General features: G+C 47.5%; 1 protein-coding gene across 2 annotated transcripts in view; it reads right to left on the bottom strand.

Annotated features, from left to right (window-relative positions):
- Itsn1 (intersectin 1) overlaps positions 1-19,727 on the bottom strand; it is a 182,052-nt gene that overhangs the window by 57,940 nt on the left and 104,385 nt on the right. The window contains 7 exon segments of one of the 2 annotated variants that reach the window (NM_019227.2): positions 4,216-4,298; positions 4,952-5,157; positions 7,791-7,950; positions 9,962-10,209; positions 16,611-16,625; positions 17,411-17,532; positions 19,475-19,698. In NM_019227.2, the coding sequence (NP_062100.2) occupies positions 4,216-4,298; positions 4,952-5,157; positions 7,791-7,950; positions 9,962-10,209; positions 16,611-16,625; positions 17,411-17,532; positions 19,475-19,698 (1,058 nt within the window). 2 annotated transcript variants of the gene reach the window in all.

Below are 19,727 nucleotides of genomic sequence, written 5' to 3'. Positions count from 1 at the left end.
CAGGAAATGCCCACAGGTGCACTACACATCTCCTAGCAGCATCGAGAATGACCTGTGATTTCACTGCATACATCGCCTCTTTAAGTAAAAGACGTTTCCACACTTAGCTTCAGTTAACAATGAGTGAGTGTTTACTTTGGGCTATGTGTGGGGTAGGATGTGTCCACATGAAGGTTTGCTGTGCAAATGTTTGCATTTCACTCTTGAGGGGAGCATGTTGCAGTTTTCGAAGACAGTCGAATACAGTTCATCCTTTATATCAATCAAATGGTACACCTTTTACCGTCTCTGCCCCAGTGACACCCAAAGCATACAGCGCCATGTATACAAATGGTGGGGCTATTTAAGAGCCAGACAAAACCCTGAGCACCTGGTGATGACTGTGCATCTGCTGTCCCCCAGGCTGAACCAGCAGGTACAGTGGATTAACGACAAGAGTCATATCTCCTTCTAAGAACATAACCAATAATACTTAACAAGCTCATTAAAGACTATTCATGGGATGCGGTCTCACGGAGTGGACCCGGAGTTCTTGATGGTGGGAGCGGGAGGTGTGTGCTCCTCCATAGGACCAGGTCCCTGTAACTGAAAGCAAAACTCGGCTTTGCTTCTATTGACCCTGAGCCCAAAGTCAAGTCAAATCCTAAACACTAAGTACAAAACATTTACAGAAAGAGGCACTCATTCCATCCACTTTGTCAGGCCTTTGTGTATTTTAAGTTACAAAATGAAGCATTTCAGAACAGACACTGTATTGTTAGTTACACTGTAACATACATTACATATTATGATAAAACCCTTCAATGCGGATGGCAAGGCTGGCTAACAGCTAGAACTTTGGCATATAGTTCTCTACTGGCCAATTTTACATTTATAGGATTTTGCCTGTGGCTCAGTGTGGAGGTCAGATGACCACTTGAAGGAGTTGGTTCTCTCTTTCCACCATATAGGTTTTGGGGATCACTCGGAGGTGTCAGGCTTGGCTATAAGCACGTTACTGGCTGAGCCATCTTGCCAGCTCCTCCTGGCTAATGTGAAGAGTTTGTCTGAATGAAAACTGAAATAAGTACACAGAACAAAGCCTCTAAAGTCTGAGCTAAGTGGACATCCCTACCCACAAGAGGTTTCCTTCAAAAGCAGGTGACTAGCGACCTGGGCTGAGGCCAGCCAGCACTGACTGTGGAGAGGTGTGCTGGCCCCACAGCTGACACAGGCCACCCAAGTGGGTGCCCTGACGCTCCACAAGTCATACTCGAGAGAGCACATGACCAGCACCTCTTGGAGATCAGAGCTCTAGCAGGACGTCCCCTTTCGCCTGAAACTCACACAGTTATTGATTTCTCAGTGTTCTGGACATCGACTGGGACATCTGTTCCCCTGGACTGCCCACTCCCATATGGCCATCTCTGATAGGATGCTGGGTGCTCTATATATTTCCTGGATTATCCAATAGGCAAACCACCTTCTTTAAATCCATTTAAAACCTTGGAGTAGTCTTCAAAATAGGAAACTCAGAAATGGGACCTCTAGCTAAGAGCAGCAATATAGTTCCCACCCTGAGCCAGGCCCTGAGAAAGACTCCATGAGGGACTTCAGAAGGCTCCCAGTAGGCTTCCTTGCAGGGGACACTTTAGAGAGGGGCACCGGCTGGTCCCAAGCCACTACTTGGCTCTATCCGAATGGATAATCTGTTTAAACCCAGTTTATAGTTTAAATTAGACGATGTTTAGTGTATTGGTAACAAGAGGCTCACTGATCTGTAAATAGCCTTTCTCTGAATTTCTCATGCCAGTATCCTCCCACAAGCCTCCACAAGGCCAGCAGTCTTTCCTGGGTTTTCTTTTGCCTAATTCATTTCAGAGTAGACAGCCATCTAAGATGGGAATCTGCCTCTGCTCGGTTTCCTGACTCTAAGACTAAGGCCGGGTTAGCCGTAACTATTTATTAAGACCTCAAGGGTGGCAGTCTCTGTACATGGTTTTCCACACTGCTGTCTGATGAGAATGCTCACTGCTCTAAGTGGCTCTCCCAGTAAGCAAGGAAATAAGGAAAACAGAGGAAGAGCAGACATTCGCTGGCTTTCATTCTAAAAGTTTCAAGCGTTTTCTCATAATTCCTATAATAGCTTCTCCCTCAAAGGGTGGTTATTATTCCCACTTCACAGATGAGGAAGTAGAGGCAATTACTTACTTTCATGTAATTACTATGAGAGGGTCAGAATATGAATTCTCCCCCACTAGTGAGACCTGAATACATACAATACACCTAAGTTTTACAATTGCTGTTTTGAGAAAGAGGAAAAATTTGCTTTTATTTAGGCTGAAGGCATGTTATTTCTAAAGGGTTTTGACTTGCTCTAATAGTGCTGAGATAATTATTAAGAAAGTGTGAATATGTACAGGGAATTATTGTTGTGGTTTGCCCTGGAGTTATCTGTATTTTGATGCTATTTCCACTGCCCCAAGGACAGCTGCCTAGTCAGTACTCAGGACTCTGGTGACTTCACCAGAACCTTCTCCCCATTGAATTTGTAAAGTACAGGTGAGGGGCAGGTACAGGATAGAAGGCCTGTCATTGGAGGAGAAGGAAGGATAGGTGGAGAGAAGTATGAAGGAAGAGGAGGAGACTGGAACAGAAAGGAGAAGAAACAGGAGGGAGAGGGTGAGAAGCCATGGCAGGTGACATTAAGATTCTGCTCTGTGTATTTACAGGTTGTTATGAATGTTCTTAAGGAATGGATGTGTATTGGGCTTTGTATGTTTAGGTGGGCAATTATATCTTATCAACTGGATCAGAGGTTATTGTGCTGTGTGTTCTTTCATGTGCAGATTTAAGTGTAATGGAGTGTGGGGCGGCTGGTCTGGGCCACCACGGAGTTGAGATGTATGTTTCTGGCATGGAAACCTGCCTTGGGAACTAGCAGGTAGAGAGATTGCTGACGGCTCAGAGAGAGGCCTTCGGCAGTGTGATAGGGGATGGAGCAGAGCAGGTGAGAGGCTTTGCTGACTGAGAATTAAGATATCCAGCAGATGTCATGGGGCACTGAGGTGCTGATCCTAGTGGGGATAAAAGACAACCATATTTTATTTTTTTTATATTTTTACAATAATAGATTATCCTAAGAGCTCATATAATAATATATATTCACATAAAATAAATGATAAATTATGTGGAAAAGCTGGAATATTTTTGTAAACAATAGTTACTTTGATTGTTTTGAGAAGGGCACACTGTCCCTGGAGTCTGAACTGGCTAACCCTTCACCTGGGCTGCCTCCACTGAAGCAACTGTTCCAAGAGTTCTGTTTTCCACTGGCAGGGTCTCTGAGGAATGCAACGCTTTACTGCAGGGCACTGAGCACACCCTGTCTTCACTGTGAGGAGGTCACCATGCACCTCCACTGACACCAGGAAGCAGAGCCTGTCGCACTGCCACATGGGTGCTTAACTCAGGTGGCAGCGTCAGCTGTTGCCTACTGCGTGACCATGCAAAAGGCCAGTGAGGCCTCGATTAAGTTGGTTTAGTTCATTTAAAAAGCTTAGATGGGGTTGGGGATTTAGCTCAGTGGTAGAGCGCTTGCCTAGCAAGCGCAAGGCCCTGGGTTCAGTTCTCAGCTCCGAAAAAAGGAAGAAAAAAAAAAAACAAACCAAAACTTAGATAATACCTCCCCCTCTATAGCCTGGTATATGGTATCTAGGATTATGCCATACAACGGAGAGACCAGAGGAAAAAAGGAATTATTTGTGTAATAAATACTGAAAATGAATGCTTTGGGCATAAATTATCTGGTTTGGTTACTCACACTGAGGTCAGATCTCCTGCCTCAGCTGGAGTGGACCTTCGCATTCAGGGTTCCGAGAGCATCCCTGAACTGCCCAGTCAGTTTGAATGAAGCAGTTATCCGTATAATCAGAGACCGCTACTGGGGAAGCAAGGCCACGAGGGACGTATGCTCAGACCTGATCCTTAAGGAATGTGCTGGGCTTCTCTCAATGCCAGATATAAGCAGAGAATCCAGTTTTGGATGATCAGTGCCTCTAGCACTATTTTGTAAGGACTTCATAAAGTAGTTTACATGGGAGAGCGCAATCTCTGTTACCTCTGTGTTCAGGAGGCTGAAGGGAGCCTGTGTAAAGTGACCTAGTCATTATGAACACTGACAGTCTGCACTCAATGTCCCCCACCTTCTAAGGAGCCGGACACCCAGGTCCTCACCTTCTCCAGGAATGGCTGGCTTGGCGGCTGGGGAAGCCACTCTCTTTAGACTAGAGGGAGCTTCCGTAGGGCCAGTATCGATGCTGTAAGAAGGGAAGAAAAGAGTGTTTTAGTTCTCATCTGAATATCAAATGATGCCACTTTCTCTGAAAGCTCCGAGTCCACAGCTGTGGCGGTCACCTGCAGTGGGGTTAGAACACAGCGAGGGGTGCCAGCGGCCACCAAACCCAGGCTAGGTTTCTCCCCCTTGCTCTGCTGGACCCACAAGCTCAGTACAAGTGTCTTCATCACTGACCACAAGCAACCATGGGGTTATCTCGCTAGCTGTGACCTCTGACAGCCACCGGCTGGTTCTGGACATCTTTAAGTGTTAGCATAGTCAATAACAACCGTAGGGTTCTCTGTTCCATGCACACACTTCACTCTTCCACACTCATCCACTGCTTCCCCAGAGGCCTCGACCGTAAGTATTTGCATGTATTTGGTACTGAGCATAAAGTCAACATCCCCAACAATCCGGGTTCTTCTACAAGTCAGCTGCAGAACAGATACACAGGCTTCCCCGCCAGAGGGGAACTATGGCTCACGAGAACAGTCTCACTTTCTGTATTTCATAAATATATTCTGCTTTTCCAGGAGACAGTCAACCCATGGCCCCCCTCCATTAACCTTAACTAGCACAAACAATAACTTCTAATACTGTTTTCACCAGATAGAAGCAGATAAGTAAAAATACCTTGTGGATTTCCTTACGGGCCCTGAAATGAGTTTCACGTAAGACTTGGGGAACCAACCCTTCTGACCTTGAACTTCTCCAAACCACCACATGTCTTGCTGTTCCAGAACGGTGATGACATCACTTTTGTTAAAATTTAAGTGGTTGTCTTTTTTGGCTCTCCAGGGATACAGGGCTTGTGCTTGGAGCCCTTCCACCTTTTCACCCTTGTGTGGAACAACATAAAGGAACCATGATTACTCTGTGGCTTGTTACCAACCACACACACACACACACACACACACACACACACACACACACACACACACACACACACACACACACACACACATGCACACACACACAGGACACCGCCCCAGCCCGACATGAGTGCTAGGCACCTCATGGTTTCTTAGCAATTGCTCATTTCAAAAGTGGAGACAAAAACCCACTGCCACTCCGAGAGGCTACTGGGCCACACTGCTCCAGTCGCACTTGCTCTAAGTCTTTTGTATTTCAATGTAATGGCGCAGACATTTAGGAACTGACTGCACTGTGTGGACATGGGCAGACAGGACATGTACTGGACTGTGCTTTATTTCCCATAATTCCAGACACTGCGATTACAAGAATGAAGAAAACATCGTTTCTGCTCTCTCCACATAGTTTGGATAAAGCGTTTTATTAGCCTTGGAGTGCTGTAAAAATATTCTCTAGTAAGGAACTTAGTGAGCAAGGAACAGATAAACACAGCCAAGTGTATCGTCTGGTAGAGTGAAATACATCACACAACAGTTCTGTTTCCCTGCAGGGTCAGAGGGCAAAGGACGAACCCTGCCGTGGGCACCAGGGACAGTGTCTGTCACAGGGGAAGAGGCATTTGGGGTGGGCCTTGAAGGGCTTTGAGAGCTAGGGCTGCAGAAGGGCACTCCAGGCCAAAGGCACAGCTCGGGCAAAGGCCTTGAGGTGGCGAGATGCATGCACAGCAAGTGGTCCAGGAGGAGGAGCAGGATGCGGGGCTGAGGGTAGCCTCGGCTCATGAAGGGGTGGAGCAGGAGACAAGGCTGCAAAGGCAGGTGAGGCACTTAGTGTCTATTTCAAATCATTGTGATGACTTAAAGAAACAAACAGAGCAAGTCCCACTTCAGCTATCGAGAAATAGGTAAAGAACAAAAGTTAACACCCAAGGACAGTTGGTCCAGAGCCACTTGCACTTGCCTGAAGCAGTTTTTAGTTCTGCTTAAGATCTGACTGGACAAACAGGAAAACGCAGAACTGGTCAGTAGCTCCCATGAGTGTGTGATCGTTAACCCTTGTGCTGCACAGATTCTTACCTCCTCAGGCCTACGACACTTTGACTCTTTGACTCCCGTTTTAGCCCCAGCACCACTATTCTCTGTCCACACCCAGCCCCCACCCCATCCACAGTGTTTATGCCTTGTCTAATCTTTTCAATGAAATCAGGGACTTCCAGGCCAGGATGAAAGGAAAGCCTTGCTCTGGTCCTTGTAGCTGTTCTGGATGTCTCCCTAGTACCCTACCCTGCGTTTCTGAAACAGCCCAAAGTCAGACAAGAACACAGGGCTGAATCCCAAGTTCAACACTTGCGAATTCCATGACACTTAAGCAATTGAGAAATTTTTCCAAGCCTCAGTTTCCACGTCTACCGAATGGACAGCACTCTTCTGAAGACTGCTGTAATGTTCAGAAAAGACCTAGCACAGCCTTTGCTGTGACTGTACTAACAGTCAGGAGGACAGAGTTCCGAGATCTCCAGTCTGGAGCTGGGTAATGTTGCTAGAGAATGCTGAGTTTAGTTTCCTAGGGAATCCCTTACCCTTCCCTGTTCAATTCCTAAGCCTCTCTACTACCAAGGCCCCGAGGGCTTGCTCCTCATTTACAGGGACTGCAGGTCACTGTGCTTTCTTCTCTCCCTCACTCCTCTGCCCTCAGAAGGCAGCAGGCCTCTCAGGGCTCAGCTTTCTATTACTGCACGGCAATCTGGACTGACTTCATCCCCTCCCCTTCAAGTCACCAAGAGATGGATTCTACTTATCCCTAGGGGTCTTTTTCCCCTAATCAGGCATTGATAACAAGACCATCTCACTCTCCCCCAGGCTCTGGAACTCACTCTGGTCCCCTCAGTTCTTATGCCTCAGGCATAGTGCCTCCCTGGTGCTGAGAGTGGGCAGAAAGGCTCCCTGCGGCTCCTGGGCTCCTGCCTCTGACCTGATGGCCTGGGGCCTGCTCTGCCTTCCCCCCTTTGCGTGGCTTGGACACAGGAACCCAGCAGTGTCTAGGCTTCCACGATGAGCACCCTGGGGAGCACTGCTGCTAAGCAGCTGCAGTCTTCTTGCCCACCACTTCCCCACGAGCCTGGGAGCCCCTACAATCTAAGCATTTTTAGAACAGGAACTCCCAGTGGCCTCCTGGAGCCTCTAGGATGGGCATTTGCTGTTTGATTGATTGGTTTTATTCTTTTATCATCATTACATTAACTAAAGGAGAAATGTTTACAATAACACCCCCTATGGTAGCCAAATAGGCTGTCCCAGAATTCTTGACACACTCCCTGGCTCTCCCCAGGGCAGTTTTCATACCTTTTTTATCTATGGACATTGCAGCCTTGGTGACAGCTTTTCAATGAAGCTACTCAGAAAGACACTGACAGGAGAGTTTAAGCCCTCTGCACTCTGAGGTTTACAATAAGTCTCAGCTTTCTGAACTAAGTTCAGTCAGCCAACCCAGCCTCGTAGAAGGAGACTGCTTGTAAATGACATTGCCAACAAATGTCTGCTGGGACCGTTGGTGTGACAACATTGGGTGCAGATCACACTCAGTCTTCACTAGCTGCTCCTACCTGGCCCAGGACGGGAGAAGGGGAGGAGCCAGTGGCTGTGGCTGGTGTGAAGGCCGACCTCTGCCTTAACTGGCCAGCACTGGGTACAGTCAGAGAAGGCTGAGCCGCCCACGTGTCCCAGTTGTCCGTTTCTGGTTTCTCATTTGTGCTGCTGGGCCACCTAGAAGGAAAAGAAAAGCACATACTGTAAGCACTTCCTAGTCCTGGCACTACAGGAGACACACACACGTGCTCGCCCACACACGCGCACACACACACACACACACGTACACACACGCGCGCACATGCACACACAGACACAGATGTGCACACACACACGTACACACACGTACATGCACTCACAGACACAGACATGCACACACGTACACATACGTACACGCACACACACAGACACGCACACACAGACACACACGTACACGAACACAGACACGCATACACACACGCACATGTGCACACACACGCGCACACACACGTACATGCACACTCACACACACAGACACACACACGGTGATTTGCTTCAAAGAAACAAGGCCAACCGCAAACACTGCTATCTCCATGCACACAGCCCCAGACTCTGTCCCCAGCCACGTGTATGGCAGGCATGGCAGTGCACACTTGTAACTGTAGCTCCAGATCATGTGATAACTTGAAGTTAGCCTGAGTTATAGGAGAGCCCATCACAAAGACCAGCGCAGATCAGCTCTGTGTGACTCAGTTGGAGCTTCCCGCGCAAAGGCCAAAGCAAGGAGCAGTGTGTGGCTGGAGCTGAGGTTGGAGGCTAGCTGCCTCTTAAGCAGACTCCCTCCACAGGGAGCGGTCTCAGGCACCCTCTCAGCCTCAGTCTGAAAGTTCTCTGAGAACACTTTGTGATTCCCTGCGCCCTCCCTGCCCTCCACGTCCTCCTTCCTGGGCTGTTACTCTTTCTCCTCCCTCTGTTTGCTCCATCTAATCTTTCTCTGAAAACATGACTGGACTCCTGGCCTTCCATGTGTGTTTCTGAAGGTTATTTGTTCAAGGGGAAGACAGTGACAACCCCTCCCACTCATATACTCACTGCCCACCAGTTTGACACATATTTGAACAGCTACACATGTAGGTCATGGATGGACAAATGGAAGTCTAGGTGGTGGTGAGAGACCAAGTCTTTTAAGCTTGAACTCAGATAAAGGCATTCGTTTCCAAGTCCCCCCACCCCCCAATAAAACCTGAGCTGCAGTTTCTAGGCTACCCCAACAAGACCCGTGTCTCCAGGTTAATCTCCCCAGTCTGGTCCAGTGTTTTTAGTTATCCCCCCAACAAATCTGCACCCCCTAGGTTACAGCTTGCCTCTGCCTCACATCCACCAATGCAGAGGGAGCAGAAGTCTGACTCCCAGCACCAGCCAATTGTGCTAAAGGCCATGGTAGCCCCCCCAATTAAATGTGTGCCAGGCTAGAGACACTCACCCTCCGACCTCCACACCACTCCCCCTGCGCTTGCTACTTTCCATAAGACCTTGCCCCAGAAATGTTGGGGGCTTCTCTCACCAAAACCATCCTGTGTGTCAGCTGAGCTATTGTGAATAAAGGGCCAGGAGCGATTGCATCAGATCGGCTCCTGACTGGTCTTTTGGGGTTCACTAAGACTTCCTTGGCACTACAGTGGCTTCTCTGTATATGGATGCCTCTGCTTACATGCTGTTTGCCAAATGCCATTTCCTGATGACCAAGGGCAGAGCCTTGCAGCGGGCAAGGAAGGCGCACATGTTTACATTGTACACTCAGTCAGCAGAACTTCTGTGGAAACAGCTTTCTGTCTTATTTCAAAACACACGACTGACTGCAATTTTAGTTCCTGGCTAACAAAAATAATATCATTTCCTGGCCTGCAGGAAATTACTGAATTTTTTGCTGACGAACATGATTGTCAAGATAGATTATTAGGAAGTTGTATTTCTCCATTTCTTCCCCCAAATGAGAACTATAGATATGTTGAGACAAACCATAGCTGGCTCTATTTTGTACCCTGGTAAATCTCTGTTTGGCAATGGCATTACTAAATCTAGTTGAGAAGCCAACAACCCCAAGTTGTCAGTAGACCAGCCAGAGGAAGGGTCATGAACATACACCATCTTCCTTTCAGAGAGGATCAGAGACTCTACAAACTGCCATGAACAGCATATTAACACGTACGTGGAACTGAAGTCTGCCCAGTTGTTGGGGGTTGTGGAGGGCTCAGAAGAGGTCACTGGCAAAGGAGCAGGGGTCTCACGCAGAGCCAGTTTGGGGGCAGGGGCAGATGTCAGATCGGTCACTGGTTTGGCTGGAGTGGGAATCTCATTTTCTGGAATCTTCTCTGCATAGTTTGCAGGGAACCATCCTGTCTTCCCCTTCAGTTCTCCTCCAAGCCATCCTGGCTCTCCGGTCTGGCTTTCATCCACCTGTGGAAAGTCACAATGCCTCACTTAAATGGAAAACAGCCAACCTTAGAACACACTAATCGCCTCACCACAACAAAGCCACAAGCCTCTGCCCTGACTGACACATGGCACAGACAGTTCTCATCTTAGTCTCAGTGACCACAGAAGTGGCAAGCTCTGTGACGCATGCTCCTACCCTGGCTTTCCCTTCCCGAGCTCCTAATGGGAAACGAGATAAAGGACCTCACCTCAGGCATCTACTCAAAGCCCAATATTCTGAAGTGGGAATCCACCTGGCAGGCTTCATAACTCAGGAAGTTACACAGTTAGTAAAGACAATTTGACTTGGTTTTTAGTATTTCAAACGAAGAGTGCAACCAACAAAAAGCTAGCATTCTCAGACCTCCACTAACGAGCATTTACTCAGCACAGAGACCAGGAGGATAAACATAAAACGACAGCCATTAAGAGCTCCACAGATACAAGACGAGGGCACAAAAGCACTGCTTAGTCATGGCCACCAGCGCTTGAATTCTCCTAGAGACTACAATTTTAAAATCCACAACATTCCATAAAGAACAGGGCCTTCTGTTGGAGATGTTCAGAGGGGTCATCTACTACGGAGTGCATATCTAGTGCTTGTGTTTGAACTTAGTGCTGCCCCAGAGGAAGCATTCGAAACGGCCCAAGTCATCCTACATATCCCTGCAGTTACTCCCTGGCTTACAAGCATGGGGAAATGGCGCTGGAGGACAAGGTGAGCTCAATCAGAAACCTGGCTCCAGTACCGAGTCCAGTGAGTCCTATTCTTATGCCTGCATGTGTGGCCCAGAGCCGAGGCCATCTGACACTTCCCTGACTTTTCAAACAGCCACAGGAACAGGGTCTAAACAGACTACTTGGGTCAGACCTGTGTCCACTGAAGGGCGCTCCTAAATTGCTGAGTCGTCTCTCTAAAAAGTAACGTAAGGCCAAGAAGTCTCCACAGGAAAAGGAGGATCCTCCAGTCCCGTGCTGTACTTCCAAGGGGGCTGGCTTTGCTTTTCGTTTTGGTCACTGTTACTCACACTCATGCTTCCCATTCAACTCCCTCCATTGTCTGGTTCTTCCCCTTTTCCAGGCAGCCCAGTTACTTATAAATAACCGCGCTCTTCTGCTTGGATTTACTCTGGTGCTAAACTGAAGTAGTTGGGCTGCTCTGTCCTCCTGGGTTATGGTTACTGATGGCTTCACAACACATGCCAGTGCCGGGCAGGCACTGGAAACATGGCTGCTTCTAAGCTAAGTACATGCACCCGGAGTGGATTCGGTGGCCCAGCTCTCCTAGGACACCTTAGGACTAAAGGAAATGTCAGGTGGGAGCAAGTTAGGAGCTTACATTAAACACAAAGCAGCACTGTGGAGCATGGTGAAACCAGGGCTCTGCGTATAGATGGCCTCACAAGCTCTGTAGCCATTACCTGTACAAACTGGGCAAGGTTAACCTCTAGATCCTCAGTGTTTTTGTCTAGGACATGCCTGTCTAATATGGATACATCGTTTTTGTTGTTTTTCAGACAGGGTCTCTATGTAGCCCTGGCTGTCCTGGAACTCCCCTGGTAGACGAGGCTGGCATGGAACTCCGAGATCTGCCTGCCTCTGCCTCCCAAATGCTGGGATTAAAGATGTGTGTCACCACTCCTGACTTCTGATAAGTCTTTGTAACTCTGCCTGGCACATAAAAAAGTTTAAAAACACAATCTTAAAATCCAACTCTAACTCTGTACGATGTTCTCATATCTAAAATTTGGTCCTGGGGCCCTGTTTTAACCTAGTTCACACTAAACAATTTCAGTTCTCTACTCCAGAAGCCTGTTACTTCTTGCCAGGGTCATTGCAGCATGCAATATAAAATGGTAATCCCACACTACTGCAGGCAAGGTCTGCTCTCAGCCAGGCAAACTCTGACCCCGTGAGGAACTTACCACAGGCCATCTCCTATAGAGACCCATTTAGCATCTGATTACTGTCTTTTGGGAATGATCACTGCTACAAATGCCAACTGCTTGATATTACTGTGACCTAGGATCTACTGTCATCCCTTTGCCTGGTTAATGAGACTCTGAGTGGACATAGGAATCACATCAGAAGTCCCAAGGGCTACTTCAAGGAAAGGTCTAGCCCCAACTACAAGTGAGAAACCACACCAAGTATCCTCAGGAGCTAGAGAAGGAACCCTGAGCTCAGATCTGGCTTCACCAACAAGAGCTACGATCTCCAAGGCAACGATGAAATCATCATGGACTTCACTTTTAGCCGAGGAAACTCACTGCCCTCAACAACGGCCCAGGCTCGGTCTCAGGAATGTGAACTTACTCTCGTGGGATCAGCCCATTTTAATGACTACCACTAAGGTCCAGAGCAGGCAGCAGGGATTGATTCCTAACATTTCCACTTGGAAAACAGAGGATCAACATGAGAATGAGAGACAGTTCTTCTTGAATTTGGAAAACTTTGCCAAAAATGCCAATCTAACTTTGGAAAAATATAAGAGTATGATAGACCGAGTAGGTTAAGCACATAAACTCTAACATGGCAAGCTATGACACAGACTTTCACACAAAGCACACTCACCCACTGTGGCTTTTAAGAGGGATTCTCATTCTTTTTAATGAACAAGTTTAGTCTTAGTATAATTTATCTAACTAGGTCTATCCCATTAATCCCAATTTTTCCGGGAGTAATTCTGATAGAACATCATGGAATTGAAGCACAGACCCTGGATTCTGTTCATATTTCTGGAACTTGGCTCAGAGTTTGTCTACAAAACAGTACTAAGCGCACACTATCGACTGTGCCTGCTGGGCGTGAAAGTCAGATGTGTGCAGATTGAAATTGTTTGATTAAAGCTTGGGTTCTGATGGTTCTGTGTGCACCCACCCCCATTTCATCAGGGAGCTCTGGTTTTCTTAAATTCCCAACTTGGTTCCAGATGCTACTACATTTGCGTCTTTAACGACTTTGAATGACATTCCTGGACACTAGTTCCTTCATCAGGGTGACATCATTGAGGGGTGATGGAACCCAGCGAGAGAGCTTTAGGTTTTGGTCAATAGATTTGAAGGTGGACTATGGGACTCTGGGTCCACTCCTCACTCTCTCCCACCCATTATCCAACCATCCCTTCAAACTCTTTTGAAAACTTAAAACATCTGTGTGTCTCTGTGAGCACAGGTATCCATTTGTGTGTGTCCTTGGAGGCTAGGAGATGGGTATCAGATCAGTTACGGGGGCTAAGAGTTGCCTGTTATGGGTGCTTGGCCCAAAGCTAGAATAGAACTGAATTTGGGTCTTCTGGAAGAGTGTACTCTTAACTACTGAGCAATTCCTCCAAGCCCTTAACTTTTAGCTCTTAAGCTGGCTTACAATAACTGGTAGACTGGCCTGCCTCCTTCATCCCGGTAACTCTCCATCATGCTGACCCCTCCTTTCTCATCCTATATCCCCTCCTGACTTAGCCTTTCCACCCCAGCAGTCCCCGGACCCCCTACCAACACTCTCACATCATTATATCCTACCAGCCCCCCTCGCTCAAGGCACCCTTTGTTCCCTCAGTTCTATAGTTACTACAAGTTCAGCAGGCCAAGCTGAAGGTCCTAGGATCCTCACATGCAGAAGGACACAGCTCTCACCTTCCCGTGCCTGGATTGTCTTACTCAGTATGACGGGTCCCAGTTCTTCCCAACTCCACTTCGAGTCCCACACTGTTGTTCTCCACCCACCGGCTGACAGACACCTATGAGGATGCCTTGGCTCTTGGGAACAGTGTACCAGTGGATACAGAGGGGCCAGGCAGCTTGTGGAGTAGGATGGAGTCCTATGTATATATGACCAGGAATGGTACAGGTGGGTCATATGGTGGCTCTATTTTAGCTTTATGTTTATGATGATGTTTAAACTTCATGGACATTCTGCCTGTTTGTCTTCTCTAAGGCAGGAGCATAGAGGACAGGGAATGTTTCCTTTAGTGTAACTAAGCCGAGTCTGCTGAGATAGCATGTGAGATGCTATAGATAACATATGAATGCGCGAGCCTGGCTCCATAAAACTTTATTTGAAATGTGTCCACGAGCCTCTCACAACAGCAGCGATATTCAGACCAACTATGAAAACAAGCTGGGCTCGGATGTTAACATTGTGGAAATATAAAGAAGGTGGAAGAAAACATTTTTTTATGCAGTATGTATGTATGTATGTATGTATGTATGTATGTATGTATGTATGTTCACTGGTGTTTTGCTGGCAAGTATGTCTGTGTGATGGTGTGAACTGAAATTACAGACAGATATGTGCTGTCATGTGGGTGCTGGAAATTGAACCTGGGTTCTCTGTTGGAACAGTCAGTAATCTTAACCATGGACCCATCTCTCCAGTTCCCTGGAAAAGGGTTTTTGTTGTTGCTGTCATTTTGTTTGTTTTCCAAGATACAGTTTCTTTGTGCAGTGCTGGCTGTCCTGGAACTTACTTTTTAAGATTCTATCCTCACTCACAAATAGAAAAGAGTGCAATCTATTGCTACACAGTTGTGAGGGCCTGAGTCTGGGTCCCTAAAACCCATATCAAAGCCAGGAGTGGTGGCACAGGAGCAGTGGCACATGCCTGTAATCCCAGTGCTGGGGGTGGAGGGGAGGGTGGAGGAGGCAGGGGACTGGCAGCATTTATAGGATGGCCTTCAGGACAGATGACTGGGCAGCTGGTAACTATGAAAGAAGCCCTGGGACTTTGAATTGTCTCTAGAAACCAGATAGGATAAGTTCTGGCAGGCCAAGGGTGTGGCTACATCATTGGCTCATGAAACTCATTCCCTAGTGAAAGGGCTACAGACAATTCTCAACTGTGTATGAACTGAAAATTCCCTGAGTGCCTATGGCCTAAGCAAGGCATAGCTGAAAGAAAAACAGAAAGAACAGACAGATAGATAGAAAGAAGGAAAAAAGGAGGCTTTATGTATACAAGAGTGCATGGTATGTGGAGATGGTCAGAGGGGGCGGGGGCAGAGAGCAAGTGAAAGCTGGAGAACAGCTTTGTGGAACGGACTCTCTCCTCCCAGCTTTCTGTGGCTACAGGAATCGGACAGGTAGGGTCAGGCTGGCACGCACGCTCCTTTCCTAAGCCGGCTGGCCATCAGTTACTTTTCTGAGACTCCCTGGGTAATTCTGACATTGCTGACACTGCCTGGCACAGCATTCAGATACTCAGCTGCTGTGTGGTCTGCTGGTAAAAATGGCAGCGAGTGAGGTCGCTCTTGTTGCTCGTCCAATTGCTTGGGCAATGCATGACAGACACCAAACTTCATCCCCCGGGGATGGTGACGTCCCCATCAAGAGAGGCCATTTATTGCTTATGCTTTAAGCCTCAGACAAGGAGATGAGCAGCTAGGTAGTCACGAGATCCCACATCAGTTCGCAGATTTCTTTCTTCTTTAAGTTCCTAGGTTACTGGACAGTCACGGGCAACTTCATTACAGCCTGGGTTCTTGTTTCTCATGCCTTTTCCAAAAAGGATCTAGATATTCAAATGGCAGACACCATCTTCTATTTCTTTGTATAATCAAACATTCAGAATGTGACAAGATGGCACATTACATTGTTAACAATGAAAAGGTAGGGCTGGGGATTTAGCTCAGTGGTAGAGCGCTTACCTAGGAAGCGCAAGGCCCTGGGTTCGGTCCCCAGCTCCAAAAAAAAAAAAAAAAAAACAATGAAAAGGTAGTTTGGGAGCAAACTGGTCTAAAAGCAAAGCATTTTGTAAGGCTCCTCAGCTCCTCTCAAGACTCCCCATATCCCAAGGGGCAGCATGGTGACTAAAGGGTAAGTCTGCTGTTTTCAAAGATTTCTGAGGGGTCTGAGAAGCCAATGGTCACAGTGCTGACAGAAGTGAGTGAGCCTGGGTTATGCAATGACAAGAGAGCCGCAATTAGCCTGTCAGGCTCCATCGTTCTCATGTTCACCATCTTAGGTGTGGAGGCAGGACAGTCGAGAGTTTAAGGCCAGCCTTGGCTACATAGTGAGCTTGAGGCTAGCCTGAGCTACATGAGACCTTGTGTCAGTAAGTAAGTAGGTAGGTTTTCTGAGCCAGGAAATCTTGCTAATCTCTTGTAACAGTGTCAAATATCTCATTTTCAATTTAATGCGCCCGAGACTCCTGGTGATAGGTGGAACCTGACAAGAACAGAACCTGCAGACTGCTCTGCAGAGCCCGGCAAACAGAAACTGGCAACACACCCTCGCCACATATACTTCTTTTCAGCCCAACTCTGTGGTATGAACCCCAACATGTTACCACGGCCACAACATCCAAAGATCTGCTCACTTACACAGTTAAAGTGATTCAAAGAACAAGACACAGAGTGGGAGGTGGACTTCCTGACAGGGGGCACTTACCCATTCCCCTTTAACCTCCACCAGGAAAGCAAAGGTTTAAAAGCAAGGCAAAAGATGTTTAATGAAATGTTGCACCTTAGAGTTCATCTATTCTCTACTCATCAAATCAAACCAGGTTAGCTAGCCAACCCAGGAAGAGCGGTCAGTGTCACTGTTGCCTGCAGAGATGGTAGGTCCCACAGTAAAGCAATAGTTTCTCATTAAAACGCAGATTCCCTAATATGAGAACCACATTTGTCTCGTCCCTCAGGCCTTCACTTTCAGTTATTTCTAAGAAACTTAGGCTGTCATTTAGAAAATGGATCAACCACAGTGCTTTACTTTCTTCTTAAAACGAGTTTTTATACAATGCTACAATTTGAAGACTACATGAAACTGTTAATATATACAAAGAATAAAAACTGCGACAAAGCGGAACTGTATGTTCATTAATTTTCTAAATAGTAATCCAGATTGTCTATATTTAACCCATTACTGTCCCCAACACTTTGGCTCAAAGGCATATAAGTTCTTATGGGCAGCTGTGGATGAGAGATCTCTGCATCCGTAACTACTTCTTAAAGACTCTTCATAGCATGCAGCTAGTGCTAGCCTTGGGCACCATCAGTCGATTGTGAGATTAAAACCATGCTGGGGTGCAATCAGAACACCGTATTTAATAACTGTATTTAAAGTGCTACTGAGATACACCTCTGAAAGAGAACTTTCCCTTTATATGCGCTTGTTGGTGATTGTGTCACAAAGTGCCAAGCGAGGACAGGAGGCCACCTCTGACACACACTGGCTGCCATCTTTCTTACCATGACTATATCTCCTGGCTGGATGGTGATCTCGTCATGACTTCTGGACTCAAAGGGGTACAGCGCTCGGTAATACACCACTTTGGCACTCTCCTGTGCAGAGATTGTAAGCGGACCTTTCTCTGTTAGGGAAGAGGAGGGACACATTACAGGAAGCATTGACATGTGCCAAGGTGGACAGCTGTTAGCGCTACGGTCTGCCGTATATTGGAAATATTTCCACCCATTCAGGGAATTTCTGAGGCACACATGGAACGCCAAAAGAGAGTGGACTCTGACAGAAGCGTCTAACCACGTGGAGTTCATCAGTAGATTCCACAAACAAGCCACCAGGGCTGAACGTGGTGGGCGACAAAGCCCAGAAAGTCTTTCTCTGCCTCTTGGCGTGGGCTCAAGCAATGCACATCTGTAAATCATCAACAGGCTCTGCTCCCCACCCAGGGCGTTGCTCGTGTGTAACAGCAGATCTGGTCAGCCAGAGAGCACTTTTGCAGGGGAAGAGGAAGAGAAACACAACCTTCCACATCAACAGGCAAATGTTGGTCTCTGGGGCACTTAACAGCATCACATAAACCTAAGTGCTGACCTCACATAACGTCCCCATGACCCTGCTGAACTGAGTCTTCTGCATTTCTGGGGAAAGAATGAATCCTAATGAAAATAATTTAAAGACTTTAAATCAAATGAAAAATTTAAGATGCATTCAGGCAGAAGACACATCTTGGACTTTGGCTAACAGTTAATTACAGCCCTTAGAATTGTTCTACATACACGCTGCATGTAACTTGACACCCATCGTATCTGAAGAGCAGTGAGGAAGATATCATCCCTGTGAGGTGCAAAGGTTCCTACTGACCCAAGGGGAAAACCAATCCTCAGCTCACACTGACAGGTGGCGGCCCAGGGACTTCGGTGACCCCTGAGATTAAAGGATTGGTAAATTCCTCTTCAGACTACAGCAGAGCCATCAGACAGTAAGTTCATCTCTCCTCTGTTGCCTTGGACTCCCTACGTGCCCAAGTTCAAACCCTCCCTCCGGCTATAGCACCTTAGGAAGGGGTGGTTCCTGACCAGCACTACACCTCACTCCCCTGCCCCACTGTGTGCTCAGGGAGCAAACACATCGTGTTTGAGATGGTGTCAAGTTATCTGGTGCTTTCTGTATATCGTAGTAGTAAAGGATTTTTTTTTTTTTTTGGTTCTTTTTTTCGGAGCTGGGGACCGAACCCGGGGCCTTGCGCTTCCTAGGTAAGCGCTCTACCACTGAGCTAAATCCCCAGCCCCGTAGTAAAGGATTTTGAAAATACATTTAGCTTGCAGCTGATATTATCTGAGTGATAGCCTTTATTAGTTAAAGCCAGCCTTTTACTCACCTGCTTTTTTTTTTTTTGGTTCTTTTTTTCGGAGCTGGGGACCGAACCCAGGGCCTTGCGCTTCCTAGGCAAGCGCTCTACCACTGAGCTAAATCCCCAGCCCCACTCACCTGCTTTTTAAAAGAGGCAAGTTGTACTGAATGTGCAAAAACCCTGACTTACACTTTTTAAAAGGTGTACAACCCAGTGTAGACAAAAAAGCAGCTGGCATAGCAACTAACAAATAACAAAACTAGAGAAACTAGGGAAACACCGAACTAGAGAAACAGTTAAGTGACTTTTTTCACAACGTCAGGTTCAGCGTCTGTAACATCTACAAGTAGGGTTCCTGTCCCTTGGACCAGCCGGCAGAGGGCTCCTGGACATCAGGGGCTCCCTGTGCACACCTGGGAAGTGGAGAGCTACAGGACCCATGCAGAGACAGACAGCTCAGCTCTACTAAGGTAATCGAGGTGGCTCGTGGTAGCTCGTGGTGGCACACGCCTCTAATCCCAGCACTCAGGAGGCAGAGGCAGGCGATGTCTTGAGTCTGAGGGTAGCCTGGTTTACAGAGTGAGAACCTGTCTCCAAAAACCAGTACTCAGGGCAGATGGTGATCAGGCATAGACACTGCTCAGGGGCTCTTGGGGGAGATGACACATATGTATGGAGGTGACCGAGACAGAGCCTGGCGCCTCAGCCCCTCTGATACCTGTCGTGGGCCAGGGTGCCTGCGCCGGCTTAGCTGGCTCTTGATGTGGATGGAAAAGCCGACTCTGCTTGTCTTGCACTTCCGGCTTGGCTCTCTCTTCCGCCTCCTTCTTCTTGACACTGTCTTCCCTTTTCAGTTTGTCCTCCTCGTGGGGTTTCCGAGGGCGCTGCTGCTCCTCCTGCTGCACATGCTCCTGCCATTGCTTGTCCCTTTCCTGAACTCGTCTGCCAACAGAGATGCTTGATTGCCGCAT

This window comes from Rattus norvegicus, chromosome 11 (genome assembly GCF_021556685.1).
Source record: "Rattus norvegicus strain SHRSP/BbbUtx chromosome 11, alternate assembly SHRSP_T2T, whole genome shotgun sequence".
In the NCBI taxonomy this organism is placed as follows: Eukaryota; Metazoa; Chordata; class Mammalia; order Rodentia; family Muridae; genus Rattus; species Rattus norvegicus.
Note: the sequence above shows the minus strand (reverse complement) of the source record. Positions and strands in the feature narration are given on the sequence as shown.